The following is a 12270-nucleotide window of genomic DNA, read 5'->3' on the forward strand; positions in this document are numbered from 1 at the left end:
AACGTAATAATATAATTATCCTAATTATCATTATAACGATCCAATTTTCAATATAAAACTAAATTCAAATTAAATTATGAACACAAATCCGCAAAAATCTAACTAAACCAAATTTATAAAATTTATCGAAATTTTTTTTGAAAAAATTCATCTTTTTTTTAAAAATTAATAATAATCATGATAACCTATTTTATTATAAAAAATTATTAAAATTTTTAACAAAAAAATTTATTTTTAAAAATTATTTTCAAATACTTCGTATTTAAAATCTTGTGCTTTTGAAATATATGCAGGTCATTTGATAATAAAAGATAAATTTATTTAAACTAGAAGTATTTTTTCTTAATTCATTCACACCGTTCTCACCTCCTTGGTTCTCACATTATTTCTTAATCTAGCAATATTTTAATTATTCGCGCGTTCGATCGAGAATTTCAACCAATTAAAAGAGAAGATTGCAAACTGACCAATGGCAGCGCTTGTTTACCCTCCCTCCAGCTGCGTGTCCTTTTTACTTTGTCTTTTCGGATCTCGACGAAGGATGATGGATCGTGCTGAATGAACTGACAATTTTTTCCTCTGTTTTTCTACTTTTTCATGTTGTAATACGTAAGGCTTGAATATGTCGCCGTGTTCGTGGTTATGCCGTCGATTGTTTGAGGCCACCGTGGTCTTTCTGGTCCTCACCTTTGCTCCTGGTCTCCCACCGCAGATGAGCTTCACCGCTTTCAGGTATGTGTGCTAAAAAAAATGAGCACCTCATGCACACCGCAAAAATTCTAACGTGACTTGTTCTTTTAATTTTAGTCAAACCGAGCCGGTGGACTTAGTTGGTGTTTTCAAAGTCAACGACAAACTTAACGGCGTCGAAAAACTCTTCGAGGGTGAAATCAAAGGCCCCGAAGGATTCGCAGTTTACGACAACGTCGTCTACACCGCGCTCAAAGGTGGAGCCGTCGTCAGAGTGGTCGGAGAAAAACTTGTGCCCGTAGCTGACCTCTCCCATCCCTGTGGTATGTATTTTTAAATTAAAAAAAATTATGCTTCAAATTTTATCAACTAAATATTATTCCAGCCGGCATGTGGGACGAAGTTCACTGCGGTCGAATTTTGGGCATGAACTTTGATAAGAAAGGAGTACTCTATGTTGCTGACGCTCAGTACGGAGTGTACAAAGTCGACGTGAAAAGTGGTAAGAGAAATAAAAACAATTGAAATTTGCTCTTATGTAATTATGCATTTTTTTTTAATTTTTTTTTTTTTTTTAGGCAAAACATCTCTCCTTTTTTCATCTGCCGAACCAATTGAAGGCAAGAGGGCCACACTTGTGAACTCTCTTGTCTTGACTGCCGATGGCAAAACCATGTATTGGACCACCTCTAGTACAGAGGCTAATCTTGAGGATGGCCTCTTGAGTCTCCTCGGAGACCCTTCAGGCAGGTATGAAGAAAATGCAAGTAATAAATCTTCAAAATTAATTAATTTTAAATTTCAGACTGTTCAAGTTTGACATGGAGACCAAAACACACACCCTGCTCATGGATAAATTGCATTTCGCCAACGGAGTGGCCCTTTCGCTCAAGGAGGACTTTATAGTGATTTCTGAGACTGTTCGAGGAAGACTGCACCGGTAATAATGACTAGACAAACAAGATGAGCTAGGATTAATTTTTACTTTTCAACCGTAAAGGTACTGGCTGAAGGGCCCAAAGGCCGGACAGAGTGAAGTGTTCATTGATGGACTTCCGGGAATGCCGGACAATTTGAGGCAGACTGGACATGGAAGCTTCTTTGTTCCTCTGGTTGCTGCAAGATTCAAGAGCATGCCAGTTCTGTCTGATGTGATCGCCCCCTACCCCCTTATAAGAAAATTCTTGGCTCGGCTCATTTGCATTCTTAAGGCGCCTCTCAACTTGGTCAACAAGTACTTCCCAAATGTCTACACTGGAACAATCGCCCATTTGGTAAAATATAATATTTTTGATAATGAGATTTTTATATATCTGGTTTTTTTCAGGGAGGTAGCTTTGAGCTCCTTACTCCTTTTGCCACCAAAGCACTGATTGTTGTGGAAGTCGGAGAGTCGGGTGACGTTCTTTCCACTCTGCATAGCACTGACAATCGAGTTACTGGCATCAGTGACATCATCCTCGTCGACCAGACCTACTACTTTGGATCTCCGTTTAACAATTTCCTTGGTCGTTTGAAGACTCGTGTTCCCATCCGAATAAAAATGTCTGACATCGAAGCCGAGAGCACCACCAAAAAACCACCAAGCACAAAACCACCCACCACACAAGCTCCTACAACGCAGGCGCCCACCACAACCAGAGCCCCCACAACCACCAGGGCACCAACAACCCAACCACCGACAACGCAAGCACCCACCACTAAACCACCCACAACGAAACCTCCGACCACCCAGCCACCTACAACGAGAGCTCCACCAACGACGCAAAAGGCAACGACGACCACCCAAAAAGTCACAACCACTACCCAAAAAGCAACGACGACTACCCAAAAAGCTACTACAACCCAAAAAGTAACGACCACCCAGAAACCAACAACAACGGAAGCACCAACTACAAAGAAGCCAGTTAATCAGCACAAGGAGTTGTGAGAGTATTTTTAATTTGCCTTCTATTTTCAACTGTGGGGAAAGGTAATGCATCTATGGGCAAGTGATAGTTTTTGTATAACCTTGCCGACTGTGTTTTAAGTTCAATTCAAGCTGGTAGATACGGTCTAGCAGCATTTGTTAGGAACAATAATTAAAATTTGGCGCCAAATTAAATAAATTAAATTTAATAAATTAGATCTGATAATGCAAATTTGCCAAAATTTCATTTCTATTGGAGAAAAGTATTTGTTTTTGTTCAAATTCTTTGAATAAATTGGGCAGGACTGATTTGGTGAAAAAATATATAACTATTCTGGGACCATTTTAGGATCATTGTTCTTGAAATAATATTTGAAAAAAATTTTCATTAAACTGAATAATATGGGCTATTGATCAACCAGAATTGCGCCCTCGTCACCAACATCAGAACTGACCTGACCTGACAGAAAAAATATATGGGTTAATCTTTGCATTTTATATATTTATTTGTTATACAAGCAGCACATTGTTGATTAAATTATATGAAAATTCAGGTCAATACAGTTAAAAAAATTTAATCAAATGCTAGGGTGTTTGTTAAAAAAATTTGTTGGTTTAATAAAAAAATTATTGTAAAATAAATAACTTTGTTGAATTGCCACACTGGCTCAAGACACCAAATAATAATAATTAACGCACTGCCCTTAAAAAAAACATGAACACCATCTCTAGTGCCAGTTTTGGAGGCTGTTTGTCAGCAACTTCAAAATGCACACCCACCTAGCCAAAAAAGCCAAAACTCGATCACATCAGCTGGGTGGAGAGATAAGCATTAAATTGAATACTCTTGTACTCTACGCAAGATAATTTTGCAACACATCTCATTCTACAATGGGAATCAACGCTCTTAGCAAAAATGACCCATCATCATTTTCCAACACGGGTAAAAATAAAAGGATGAACAATATTTTAATAAAAAATTAAATTTGCAAATTTTTAGAGGAAGTGGTAATACGTCATGCCCATATTTCTTGGCTGGTAGATTTCAAGAAGCAAACATTGGCAGGTTCAGTCAGACTAACCTTTGAAAAGGTCATTGATTCTGTGAGCAAAGTGGTGAGTTTTTATTTAAAAATATAATTATATTTCAACAAAATATCAAAATCAATTTATTCCAGGTGCTGGATATAAAAGATATTGATGTAAAAAAGGTTACTTTTGATGAACAGACTCTAGAATTTCAAAAGAGTCCAACTGTACGAACATTTGGGGAAAGTTTGACCATCAGCCTGCCTAAAAATGTCCCGAAGTATTGTTTCTCTGATTGATAATTTTATTTATGCTAAACACAAAGCTTTAAATTTTTAGGACTTTTAATGTGATTATCCAGTATGAATCATCACCAAAAGCTCAGGCCTTGCAGTGGCTTTCCCCGGAGCAGACGGCTGGAAAGACTCACCCTTACATGTTCAGTCAGTGCCAGGTTTAAATCAATTCAATTATATCGGTCACAAAATTTTTTAATTATCATTTCAGTCCATCCACTGCAGAACCATCATGCCTTGCCAAGACACACCGTACGTCAAGTTTACCTATTCTGCAGAAGTGGACGCCGACGCCGAACTGACTGTTTTGCTCAGCGGGGTGAGCACCGGCACACCTGAAGATATCCCTGGACGAACAACCCTGGTATTTCAAAGTTCCATAAAATTATTTTAATAACCAGGTTTTTCTTACCTAAATATAGAGGAGACACAAGTTTGAACAAAAAGTCACGATTCCGTCTTATTTGTTGGCCATTGTAGTCGCAAAAATTTCCTTCCGCACCATCAGTCCGCGGGTCAACGTCTGGGCCGAGGAGCAGATTGTCGAAGCTGCAGCTTGGGAATTTGGACAAGTAAAATTGACGTTGATTTTTTCAAGCAATCTTTTTATTAATTCAAACTCTTTTTAATAGGCTGAGGAACAATTGAAAATTGCAGAGGAGATTTGTGGTCCTTATGAGTGGGGTCGGTACGACTTGCTGATTCTGCCTCCGAGCTTTGGTTATGGAGGAATGGAGAACCCTTGCATCAACTTTATAACCCCTACTTGTGTTGTTGGTGACCGCACCCATGCAGTCGCTGCAATTGCCCATGAGGCTTCTCACTCGTGGACTGGCAACTCGGTTGGAATAAAAAACTACGAACACTTCTGGCTAAACGAAGGTTGGACCATGTTTGTGCAAAGGAAGATTGAGTCAAAATTGTTTGGTGAGAAGTACAGACACTTCTCTGCCATCCTCGGTCTACATGAAATGAGAAATGTTGTAAGAAAATTTTAATTTATATTGAGAGCTATTATAGTTTAAAAAAAATTAATTAACATTAGGTAAATGACAGTAAGCATCCAGAAATTGAAACCAACCTTGTCAAGAACTTAGCTGGTATTGACCCTGAGGATGTTTACAATAATGTCCCCTACGAAAAAGGTCACACTCTCCTTTTCTACTTGGAGACCTTACTTGGCGGTCCTGGTAATTAGACCATTATTTTAAGTTAAAATAAAATAAAGTTTTGATATTGATAACGTCAGAAATGTTTGATCCTTTTGTGAAGAGCTACTGTCAGCACTTCAAGGGTAAAGCAATTACGACTGACGATTTTAAGGCATACCTGTATAAATCCTTTGCCAGCAAAAAGGATGTGCTGGACTCCGTCGACTGGCAAACCTGGTTCTTTGGACTCGGCATGCCTCCAGTAATTCCAGAGTAATAAATTCAAAATAATTTCACTTTTTTAAAATAACCTATCTTACTTTAGTTACGACAAAACCTTGTCGGAACAATGCACTATACTTGTGCAGAAGTGGCTGAAGTGCCCTGAAGCTGAAATCGACACCCTTAAATCTAGCCCTGGTTTTAAAGACCTCTCTCCCCTCCAGCAAAGGGAATACTTTGACCAGCTTGGTTTGAGCGATGAGATCATTTCCATCAAGAAACTGGAAGAGCTTGACGAGTGGTACAATATGAAAACGCTTCGGGACACAGAGGTAAAATTCCGCTGGCTCCGTCTCTGCATCAGGGCGCAGTGGGAGGCAAAAATTGGAGAGGCTATTGAGTTTGCCACCATTCAAGGCAGGATGAAGTTTGTCAGACCACTTTTTAGGTATTATATTAAAATCCATTTGAAAGGACTGAAAAAATTAATGTTTTGCCCTTAAGGTCAATGTATGATTGGCCCGCTGCTAGGGACAGGGCCGTGGAAGCTTTCAAGGCGCACCGTGGTGAATATATGTATATCACCGCACATCAAGTTGCTCTCGACCTACAGTTGGATTCTTAAGAAAACTATTTAAAAGATTTTTTAGTCAATTTGCATTAAAGAAAACTAAAATATAGAATTTCAGGTCATTTTTGTAAAAAATAATTATTTGGTATAAGGGTAAGAAAGAAAATTGTAAAAAAAAAAACATTTAACAAAATTAAAATATTATATACACATATATATAATTTTGTAAATTATAAATAATAAAATTCTTTTATTAAACAGGTTTCTTACAACATTAATGCCAATGAATATAGTCATTATTGTTATTTACGCGCCATAGACGTTCGACGACGCAAGCACCATCTAGTGCTTGGTCTGGTTGTAATTGGCCTGCTACTAAATCAGTTGTCAACCCACCTTATATAAACAAAAAAGTCACAACTCACCTACCAGCCGGCAGAATCAGACTGACTGATAATTTCGCAACACACCTGTATCTACGATGGGAATCGACGCTCTCAGCAAAAATGACCCGTCCTCATTTTCCAATACAGGTATATTTTTTTGAAGAATCAACTTGCATGAATTTACATTATTCAAAATAAATACGCGAATTTCAGAGGATGTGGTCGTTCGTCATGCCCACATTTCTTGGCTGGTAGATTTCAAGAAGCAAACATTGGCAGGTTCGGTCAGACTAACCTTGGAAAAGGTCATTGACACTGTGAACAAAGTGGTAAGATTTATATTTGAATGATATATATATTTTTTTAATTTTTATTATACAATTTATGTTTTAATTGGTATAACAATTCAAATTATATCACCCGCATATCTTCCATTTTTAACAATAAATATGTTAATGATCAGCCACTTAATAAAACTATTATCATCGCATTTTATCATTAATCAAACATCTAGATAAAATCGCTTTCGTAAATGGCACACTACTCTCCTAGTGAAAATCGTAAATATTATCAATACACTGCAATTTTTAACTTTTGTATTCTCTTGACTTGCGAGTAGGCTTGAAATTTATTATCAATTTATATAAATATAAATTTTTTTTATAATTTTTTCAGGTGCTGGATATAAAAGATATTGATGTAACCAAGGTTACTTTTGATGGAGAGATACTTGAGTTTGTTAAAGGACCAACTGTGGGAACCTTTGGCGAAAGTCTGACCATCACTCTGCCTGTAAATGTCCCTAAGTAAGTTATTTTTTTTTAAATTATGATTTGGAAATAAAGTAATCATAATATTATAGGACTTTTAATGTGATCATCCAGTATGAATCCTCTTCAAAGGCTTACGCCCTGCAATGGCTTTCTCCGGAGCAGACGGCAGGAAAGACTCACCCTTACATGTTCAGTCAGTGCCAGGTTTAAATTGATCCAAATTTATTTGCCACAAAATTTTTAGTTATTATTTCAGTCCATCCACTGCAGAACAATTATGCCTTGCCAAGACACACCGGACGTCAAGTTTACCTATTCTGCAGAAGTGGACGCTGACGCCAAACTGACTGTTTTGCTCAGCGGGGTGAGCACTGGCACACCTGAAGCTCTTCCTGGAACGACCCTAGTAATTTAAATTTTCTAAAATTTGAAAAAACAAAAGAATTCGTTCTTACTTTTATGTAGAGAAGACACAAGTTTGAACAAAGAGTAACGATTCCATCCTACTTGTTGGCCATCGTAGTTGCCAAAATTTCCTTCCGCACCATCAGTCCGCGGGTCAACGTTTGGGCTGAGGAGCAGAACGTCGAAGCTGCTGCTTGGGAATTTGGACAAGTAAAACAGATTTTAATATAAAAATGATTATTAATCTTATATGTGCATAGGCTGAGGAACAACTGAAGTTCGCAGAGGAGATTTGTGGCCCATACGAGTGGGGTCGTTACGACTTGCTGATTCTGCCTCCGAGCTTTGGTTATGGAGGAATGGAGAACCCTTGCATCACTTTTGTGACCCCAACTTGTGTGGTCGGTGACCGCACTCAAGCGGACGTCATTGCCCATGAAATTTCTCACTCGTGGACCGGCAACTCAGTCGGAATCAAGAATTTTGAGCACTTTTGGCTAAATGAGGGTTGGACCATGTTTGTGCAGAGGAAGATCGAGTCGAAGCTGTTTGGAGAGAAGCACAGACACTTCTCTGCCATTCTCGGTCTCAATGAACTTAGAAATACCGTAAAAATATTATAATTCTATGGGTTTGATTGTCTAAAAATATTTTAATTCAGGTCAATGACAGCAAGCATCCAGAAATTGAAACCAACCTTGTCAAGAACTTAGTTGGTATCGACCCTGAGGATGTTTTTAACACCGTCCCTTATGAAAAAGGTCACACTCTCCTTTTTTACTTGGAGACCCTTCTTGGTGGTCCTGGTAATTAATTAATATTTTATTGTGTTGAAATAATTTATAATATATAAAATATCAGAGGCGTTTGATCCTTTTGTGAAGAGCTACTGTCAGCACTTCAAGGGCAGAGCAATTACGACTGACGATTTTAAGGCTTACCTGTATGAATTCTTTGCCAGCAAAAAGGACGTGCTTGACTCGGTCGACTGGCAAACTTGGTTCTTTGGACTGGGCATGCCTCCAGTTATTCCAGAGTAAAATGAATTCAAAAATTTTTAATTTGCTTAAATTAACCCTTTTTGCTTTAGCTATGACAAAACCTTGTCGGAACAATGCACTATACTTGTGCAGAAGTGGCTGAAGTGCCCTGAAGCTGAAATCGACACCCTTAACTCCAGCCCTGGCTACAAGGACCTCTCTCCTCTCCAGCAAAGGGAGTTCTTTGACCAGCTTGGTTTGAGTGATGAGATCATTTCCATCAAGAAACTGGAAAAACTCGACGAGTGGTACAATTTGAAGACGGTTCGGAACACTGAGGTCAAGTTTCGTTGGCTCCGTCTCTGCATCAAGGCGCAGTGGGAGGCAAAAATTGGAGATGCCATCGAGTTTGCCACCATCCAAGGTCGAATGAAATTCGTCAGACCGCTTTTCAGGTTTGTAATACAAATTAAATTAAAGTGAACTAATCGAAAAATATTTTGTACCATTTAGGTCAATGTACGCTTGGCCTGCTGCAAGAGACAGAGCTGTGGAAGCTTTCAAGGCGCACCGGGATGAGTACATGTATATCACCGCCCGCCTTGTCGCTCTTGATCTGCATTTGGAAACTTAAAAAATGGCTTTAACTTTCAATCTATTTTTTTGTAACTCAATCAAATTAAAATACTTACAATATATGGTTTTTAAAGGAATAGCAAGATTTATAACTCTGATGAATTGTACCAACTCTGTTGTGCTCTGTTGAGTTGTTAAATACGTTTTCTGCGAGTTCAAAAAGTTATAGAGGCATGCAAAAATGTTTCCGCCCGGGATCGAACCGGGGACCTTCCGCGTGTTAGGCGGATGTGATAACCACTACACCACGGAAACGCTTGATGTTGTAAGGAGTGTACTGTAGTATTAATAGGTTTCATGTTTGCTGCACGCTTGGCAGCACGGCAGCACTGTCGACAAGTTTGCGTTGGTTGTTTTTGTTGTGGAACGAGTCGAAGTGAAGTGTATTTGAGCACGAAAAATCGTCTTTGCGGCATCTATCTCGTTTTAATGTTGAAGAACATTATCACATGTAAGTATTCATGTTAAATTTATGCTTCATAGCTAATAGTAAGTTTTGGAATTTGAGCAGAACGTCGGATATAATCATGGACGCGGTTGGAAAGACGATTGAAAACAGCGAGGCGACGGCACTTTTTGCTCTGGCTGAGCAGGCCGAGGCCGCCGAAGCGTTGCAGACACTTTTTGAAGAACCCTGCAACGCGAGGAGTGTAGAACCTGATTCAGCACCAGTGGATTCAGAACCAAGTCAGAGTTTTGAGGCAGAAGTTCAGCCTCCTCCAGAAGAACAAGAACCACAACCTGCGCCAGCAAACGAAGAATTTGCTCCGAAACCAGATGCTGTGGAATTGGAAATGAAACCACCTTTGAAGAAAGAATTTCAGCCTGTAATTGAGCCCTCTCCTGATAAATTAATTGGGGTGTGTATAAATTTCAAAATGTGTTAAATTTAGACTGAAAATATTTTTCAGCTAAAGCCAGTGGTGCCAGTTCTGCCTGCTATTGTCTCAACCCCTGTCGCAGTTCAGCCACAACCAGTCATTAAGACAGACTCTAACCAACGGCGAAGGTTTGATTTTCACAAGTGCTATAATTAAATATTTCCTCAATTAAAATTTGCCTTCCAGTTCTCGGTCCATTCGAAGGAGGCGTTTCGATGATGAAATTGTCGAGTCAAGTTTGGGCAGAAGTTTTTCTCTAACACCATCAACTCCTAAAAGTAGCGTCAAGGCTCATCTAGCTCATCTACCAGCTACCTCAAGTCCGCAAACCCCGGCTGCAAATAGTGCAGCACCCCCGAGTAATTGTGCCAATCCTGATTTATATGGACATATTTAATTAATCAGACTTTCCAGGCGCATCTGTGTCTCCCATAGTTGCTCAAGTATCAACAGACCTTGTTCCTTCTCCTGCTACTCCAGCTACGCCAGTCTCGACCTCCACTCACACACCAGCAGCAGTTGCTTCGTCGGAAAGAAAGAGACCCTCCAAAGGTGGCAGTCACAAAAAGCGAACAAAGCTGAAGCAGTCGGCGGCCAAAGATCTGGGAAGGTGGAAGCCTTCCGACGACCTTGCGCTTGTTATTGGAGTCATGCAGGTATTGTAATTTTAAAATTTTAATTTAATTTACTGAAACATTGCATTTTTCAGACAAGCGATTTAAAAGTGGTTCATACTGGTGTCAAGTTTTCCTGTCGATTCACATTTGCCGAGGTGCAAGGACGATTCTGGGCTTTGATGTACGATCCAGCTGTAAACAGAGTGGCCATGGCTGCCATGAGAAATTTGCATCCTGAAATGATCGCAGCCGTCAAGAACAAAGCTCTGTTCAGTTCGGCCGAGGAAATTCTCCTGTCCAGAATCCCAGCGGTGAGTTTTTCATTCGACGGGCTTACAAAATCTATTCTTGATATTTTTCTCAGAACTCTCAACCAGATCTCGAGGTCTTCCAAAAGCTCCTAGACGAAAATGCTAGTTCATTTTACGAAAGCAGAACTGCAAAAATGCTTAACAACCATTGGCTATTGATGCGGCAATACCATCTTCTACCTGATCAGACAAGTAATATAATTTAAAACTTAAATTTTGTACTAGATATTAATATTTTACAAATTAGACCAAGGCTCTCAACGGCCAGACCAAACCTACAGTTTGTCGGACACCGAAGACTTGATGAGGGATGGTGACCTTACTGAGCCCAGAGATGATGCTTTGTGCCATGAAATGAGCTTAGCTGACAGGTTTGTAGATTTTTATGAAATTGGAAATCAGGAATCCAAATCGATTGCTTTTAATTTTAGAGCCTTGCAAAGACAAGTGAACCGCTTGGAAGCAGAAACAAAGCAGTGGTCAGTTGCGGTCGAGCATGTCACTGGAATAGGTCCAGTGGACTTTGACAACCAAACATTGGCTGTTCTACGTGGCCGATTTGTTCGCTACCTCATGAGAAGTCGAGAGGTTTGTTGCAAGAAATTGAAAATTTGACAAGCTTATTTTCATTTACCTTATTAATAGATAACTCTGGGCCGAATGACGAAAGACCTCAGTGTTGATGTCGACCTTTCTTTGGAAGGACCTGCTTACAAGGTGTCAAGGCGCCAAGGCACAATCAGACTGCGGAACAATGGTGACTTTTTCTTAGTCTGCGAAGGCAAACGTTCCATAATGGTTGACGGAAAACCATTGCTCACTGGAAAGAAAACGAGGCTCAACAACAATTCAGTCATGGAGGTATGAAAATTTAAATAATTTAAAACAAAAAATAAGGAAAAAATCATGTTAATTAATTTTATTTTAGATTGGAACGTTACGATTCACATTCCTTGTAAACCAAGAATTAATCGCCGTCATCAGGCAAGAGGCAGCCAAAATGAATTTGCAACCGTTGGCCAGCACTCCACAGAGAGCCTGACGTGTTAAAAACAAATTAGTTCAATAAATAACAGCATTTGAAAGGTTGTGTAAAAAGCAGGTTGGAGGATTTCTAATATCACACACAAAAAGTTGTCCAATTTCCCAATGCATTGCAACATTACCATCTAGTAGATTAAGGTTAGTCATCCATTAGTTCCCAAAGTCACCTTCAGATACCCTGAGTTTCACAACCTGAACCTGAATGTTAGGTGGTTTGCCTTCAGCCAGATGGCGCGCACCGCCAGCCGCTACCTTCCAATGAGAGGTCAAGAACTCCAAAACAATTTTTTCACCCTTTTTTAGTCGGCTGGCTGTCTTGCGCGATCCTGCGACTGCGAGCAAGAAGGCTGCTGGTGATAAGTCGCGACG

General features: G+C 39.5%; 4 protein-coding genes and 1 non-coding gene across 7 annotated transcripts; 4 read left to right on the forward strand and 1 right to left on the reverse strand.

Moving 5' to 3' along the window:
• The first annotated feature begins 503 nt into the window (after positions 1-503).
• On the forward strand, positions 504-3241 carry LOC132198059 (adipocyte plasma membrane-associated protein Hemomucin-like). Its single transcript, XM_059621802.1, has 7 exons — positions 504-732; positions 808-1013; positions 1076-1192; positions 1269-1440; positions 1496-1630; positions 1691-1964; positions 2018-3241. Exons 1-7 carry the CDS (start codon positions 623-625, stop codon positions 2618-2620), a joined length of 1617 nt encoding a protein of 538 aa, XP_059477785.1. The 5' UTR covers positions 504-622; the 3' UTR covers positions 2621-3241.
• A 165-nt stretch (positions 3242-3406) lies between these two features.
• LOC132198056 (leukotriene A-4 hydrolase-like) lies at positions 3407-6239 on the forward strand. 2 transcript variants are annotated; one of them, XR_009441955.1, is made up of 12 exons: positions 3407-3542; positions 3600-3715; positions 3778-3908; positions 3968-4082; positions 4136-4288; positions 4347-4496; positions 4557-4907; positions 4970-5114; positions 5174-5348; positions 5401-5745; positions 5802-6021; positions 6130-6239. XR_009441955.1 is itself a non-coding variant. In XM_059621797.1 (11 exons), the coding sequence occupies exons 1-11, from the start codon at positions 3491-3493 to the stop codon at positions 5920-5922; spliced, it is 1854 nt and encodes a 617-aa protein (XP_059477780.1). In that variant the 5' UTR covers positions 3407-3490; the 3' UTR covers positions 5923-6082. The 2 variants fall into 2 exon arrangements, 1 of the variants encoding a protein (XP_059477780.1); XM_059621797.1 differs by lacking the exon at positions 6130-6239 and having other exon boundaries at positions 5802-6082.
• On the forward strand, positions 6210-9125 carry LOC132198057 (leukotriene A-4 hydrolase-like). Its single transcript, XM_059621799.1, has 11 exons — positions 6210-6401; positions 6468-6583; positions 6930-7060; positions 7117-7231; positions 7284-7433; positions 7493-7642; positions 7693-8040; positions 8094-8238; positions 8294-8468; positions 8523-8867; positions 8926-9125. The coding sequence occupies exons 1-11, from the start codon at positions 6350-6352 to the stop codon at positions 9044-9046; spliced, it is 1848 nt and encodes a 615-aa protein (XP_059477782.1). The 5' UTR covers positions 6210-6349; the 3' UTR covers positions 9047-9125.
• Positions 9126-9230: 105 nt separating this feature from the next.
• Trnav-aac (transfer RNA valine (anticodon AAC)) lies at positions 9231-9303 on the reverse strand. Its single transcript has one exon. It is a non-coding gene; the product is annotated as a tRNA-Val (tRNA).
• Positions 9304-9340: 37 nt separating this feature from the next.
• On the forward strand, positions 9341-12251 carry LOC132198058 (microspherule protein 1). Of its 2 annotated transcripts, none has more exons than XM_059621800.1 (12): positions 9341-9499; positions 9560-9908; positions 9960-10057; positions 10116-10288; positions 10344-10585; positions 10639-10857; positions 10911-11049; positions 11105-11228; positions 11289-11445; positions 11503-11718; positions 11786-12039; positions 12111-12251. In XM_059621800.1, the coding sequence occupies exons 2-11, from the start codon at positions 9576-9578 to the stop codon at positions 11897-11899; spliced, it is 1815 nt and encodes a 604-aa protein (XP_059477783.1). In that variant the 5' UTR covers positions 9341-9499; positions 9560-9575; the 3' UTR covers positions 11900-12039; positions 12111-12251. The 2 variants fall into 2 exon arrangements, with proteins under 2 accessions (XP_059477783.1, XP_059477784.1); XM_059621801.1 differs by having other exon boundaries at positions 9417-9499; positions 9557-9908.
• The last annotated feature ends 19 nt before the right edge of the window (positions 12252-12270 follow it).

The sequence above is a fragment of the Neocloeon triangulifer genome, unplaced genomic scaffold (genome assembly GCF_031216515.1).
Source record: "Neocloeon triangulifer isolate White Clay Creek 2 clone unplaced genomic scaffold, ASM3121651v1 ptg000012l, whole genome shotgun sequence".
Lineage (NCBI taxonomy): Eukaryota > Metazoa > Arthropoda > Insecta > Ephemeroptera > Baetidae > Neocloeon > Neocloeon triangulifer.

What these genes read in the sequence shown, in the direction of transcription:
- LOC132198059 (XM_059621802.1), top strand. Translation starts at nt 623, where the DNA reads ATGTCGCCGTGTTCGTGGTTATGCCGTCGATTGTTTGAGGCCACCGTG. An exon ending in TGACCTCTCCCATCCCTGTG is followed by an intron (nt 1,014 to 1,075) that starts GTATGTATTTTT and finishes ATATTATTCCAG; the next exon opens with CCGGCATGTGGGACGAAGTT. An exon ending in GTTCGAGGAAGACTGCACCG is followed by an intron (nt 1,631 to 1,690) that starts GTAATAATGACT and finishes TCAACCGTAAAG; the next exon opens with GTACTGGCTGAAGGGCCCAA.
- LOC132198056 (XM_059621797.1), top strand. Translation starts at nt 3,491, where the DNA reads ATGGGAATCAACGCTCTTAGCAAAAATGACCCATCATCATTTTCCAAC. An exon ending in ACATGTTCAGTCAGTGCCAG is followed by an intron (nt 4,083 to 4,135) that starts GTTTAAATCAAT and finishes TTATCATTTCAG; the next exon opens with TCCATCCACTGCAGAACCAT. An exon ending in TTTGTCAGACCACTTTTTAG is followed by an intron (nt 5,746 to 5,801) that starts GTATTATATTAA and finishes TTTGCCCTTAAG; the next exon opens with GTCAATGTATGATTGGCCCG.
- LOC132198057 (XM_059621799.1), top strand. Translation starts at nt 6,350, where the DNA reads ATGGGAATCGACGCTCTCAGCAAAAATGACCCGTCCTCATTTTCCAAT. An exon ending in CTCTTCCTGGAACGACCCTA is followed by an intron (nt 7,434 to 7,492) that starts GTAATTTAAATT and finishes ACTTTTATGTAG; the next exon opens with AGAAGACACAAGTTTGAACA. An exon ending in ATGCCTCCAGTTATTCCAGA is followed by an intron (nt 8,469 to 8,522) that starts GTAAAATGAATT and finishes TTTTTGCTTTAG; the next exon opens with CTATGACAAAACCTTGTCGG.
- LOC132198058 (XM_059621800.1), top strand. Translation starts at nt 9,576, where the DNA reads ATGGACGCGGTTGGAAAGACGATTGAAAACAGCGAGGCGACGGCACTT. An exon ending in GACTCTAACCAACGGCGAAG is followed by an intron (nt 10,058 to 10,115) that starts GTTTGATTTTCA and finishes TTTGCCTTCCAG; the next exon opens with TTCTCGGTCCATTCGAAGGA. An exon ending in AAATAGTGCAGCACCCCCGA is followed by an intron (nt 10,289 to 10,343) that starts GTAATTGTGCCA and finishes CAGACTTTCCAG; the next exon opens with GCGCATCTGTGTCTCCCATA.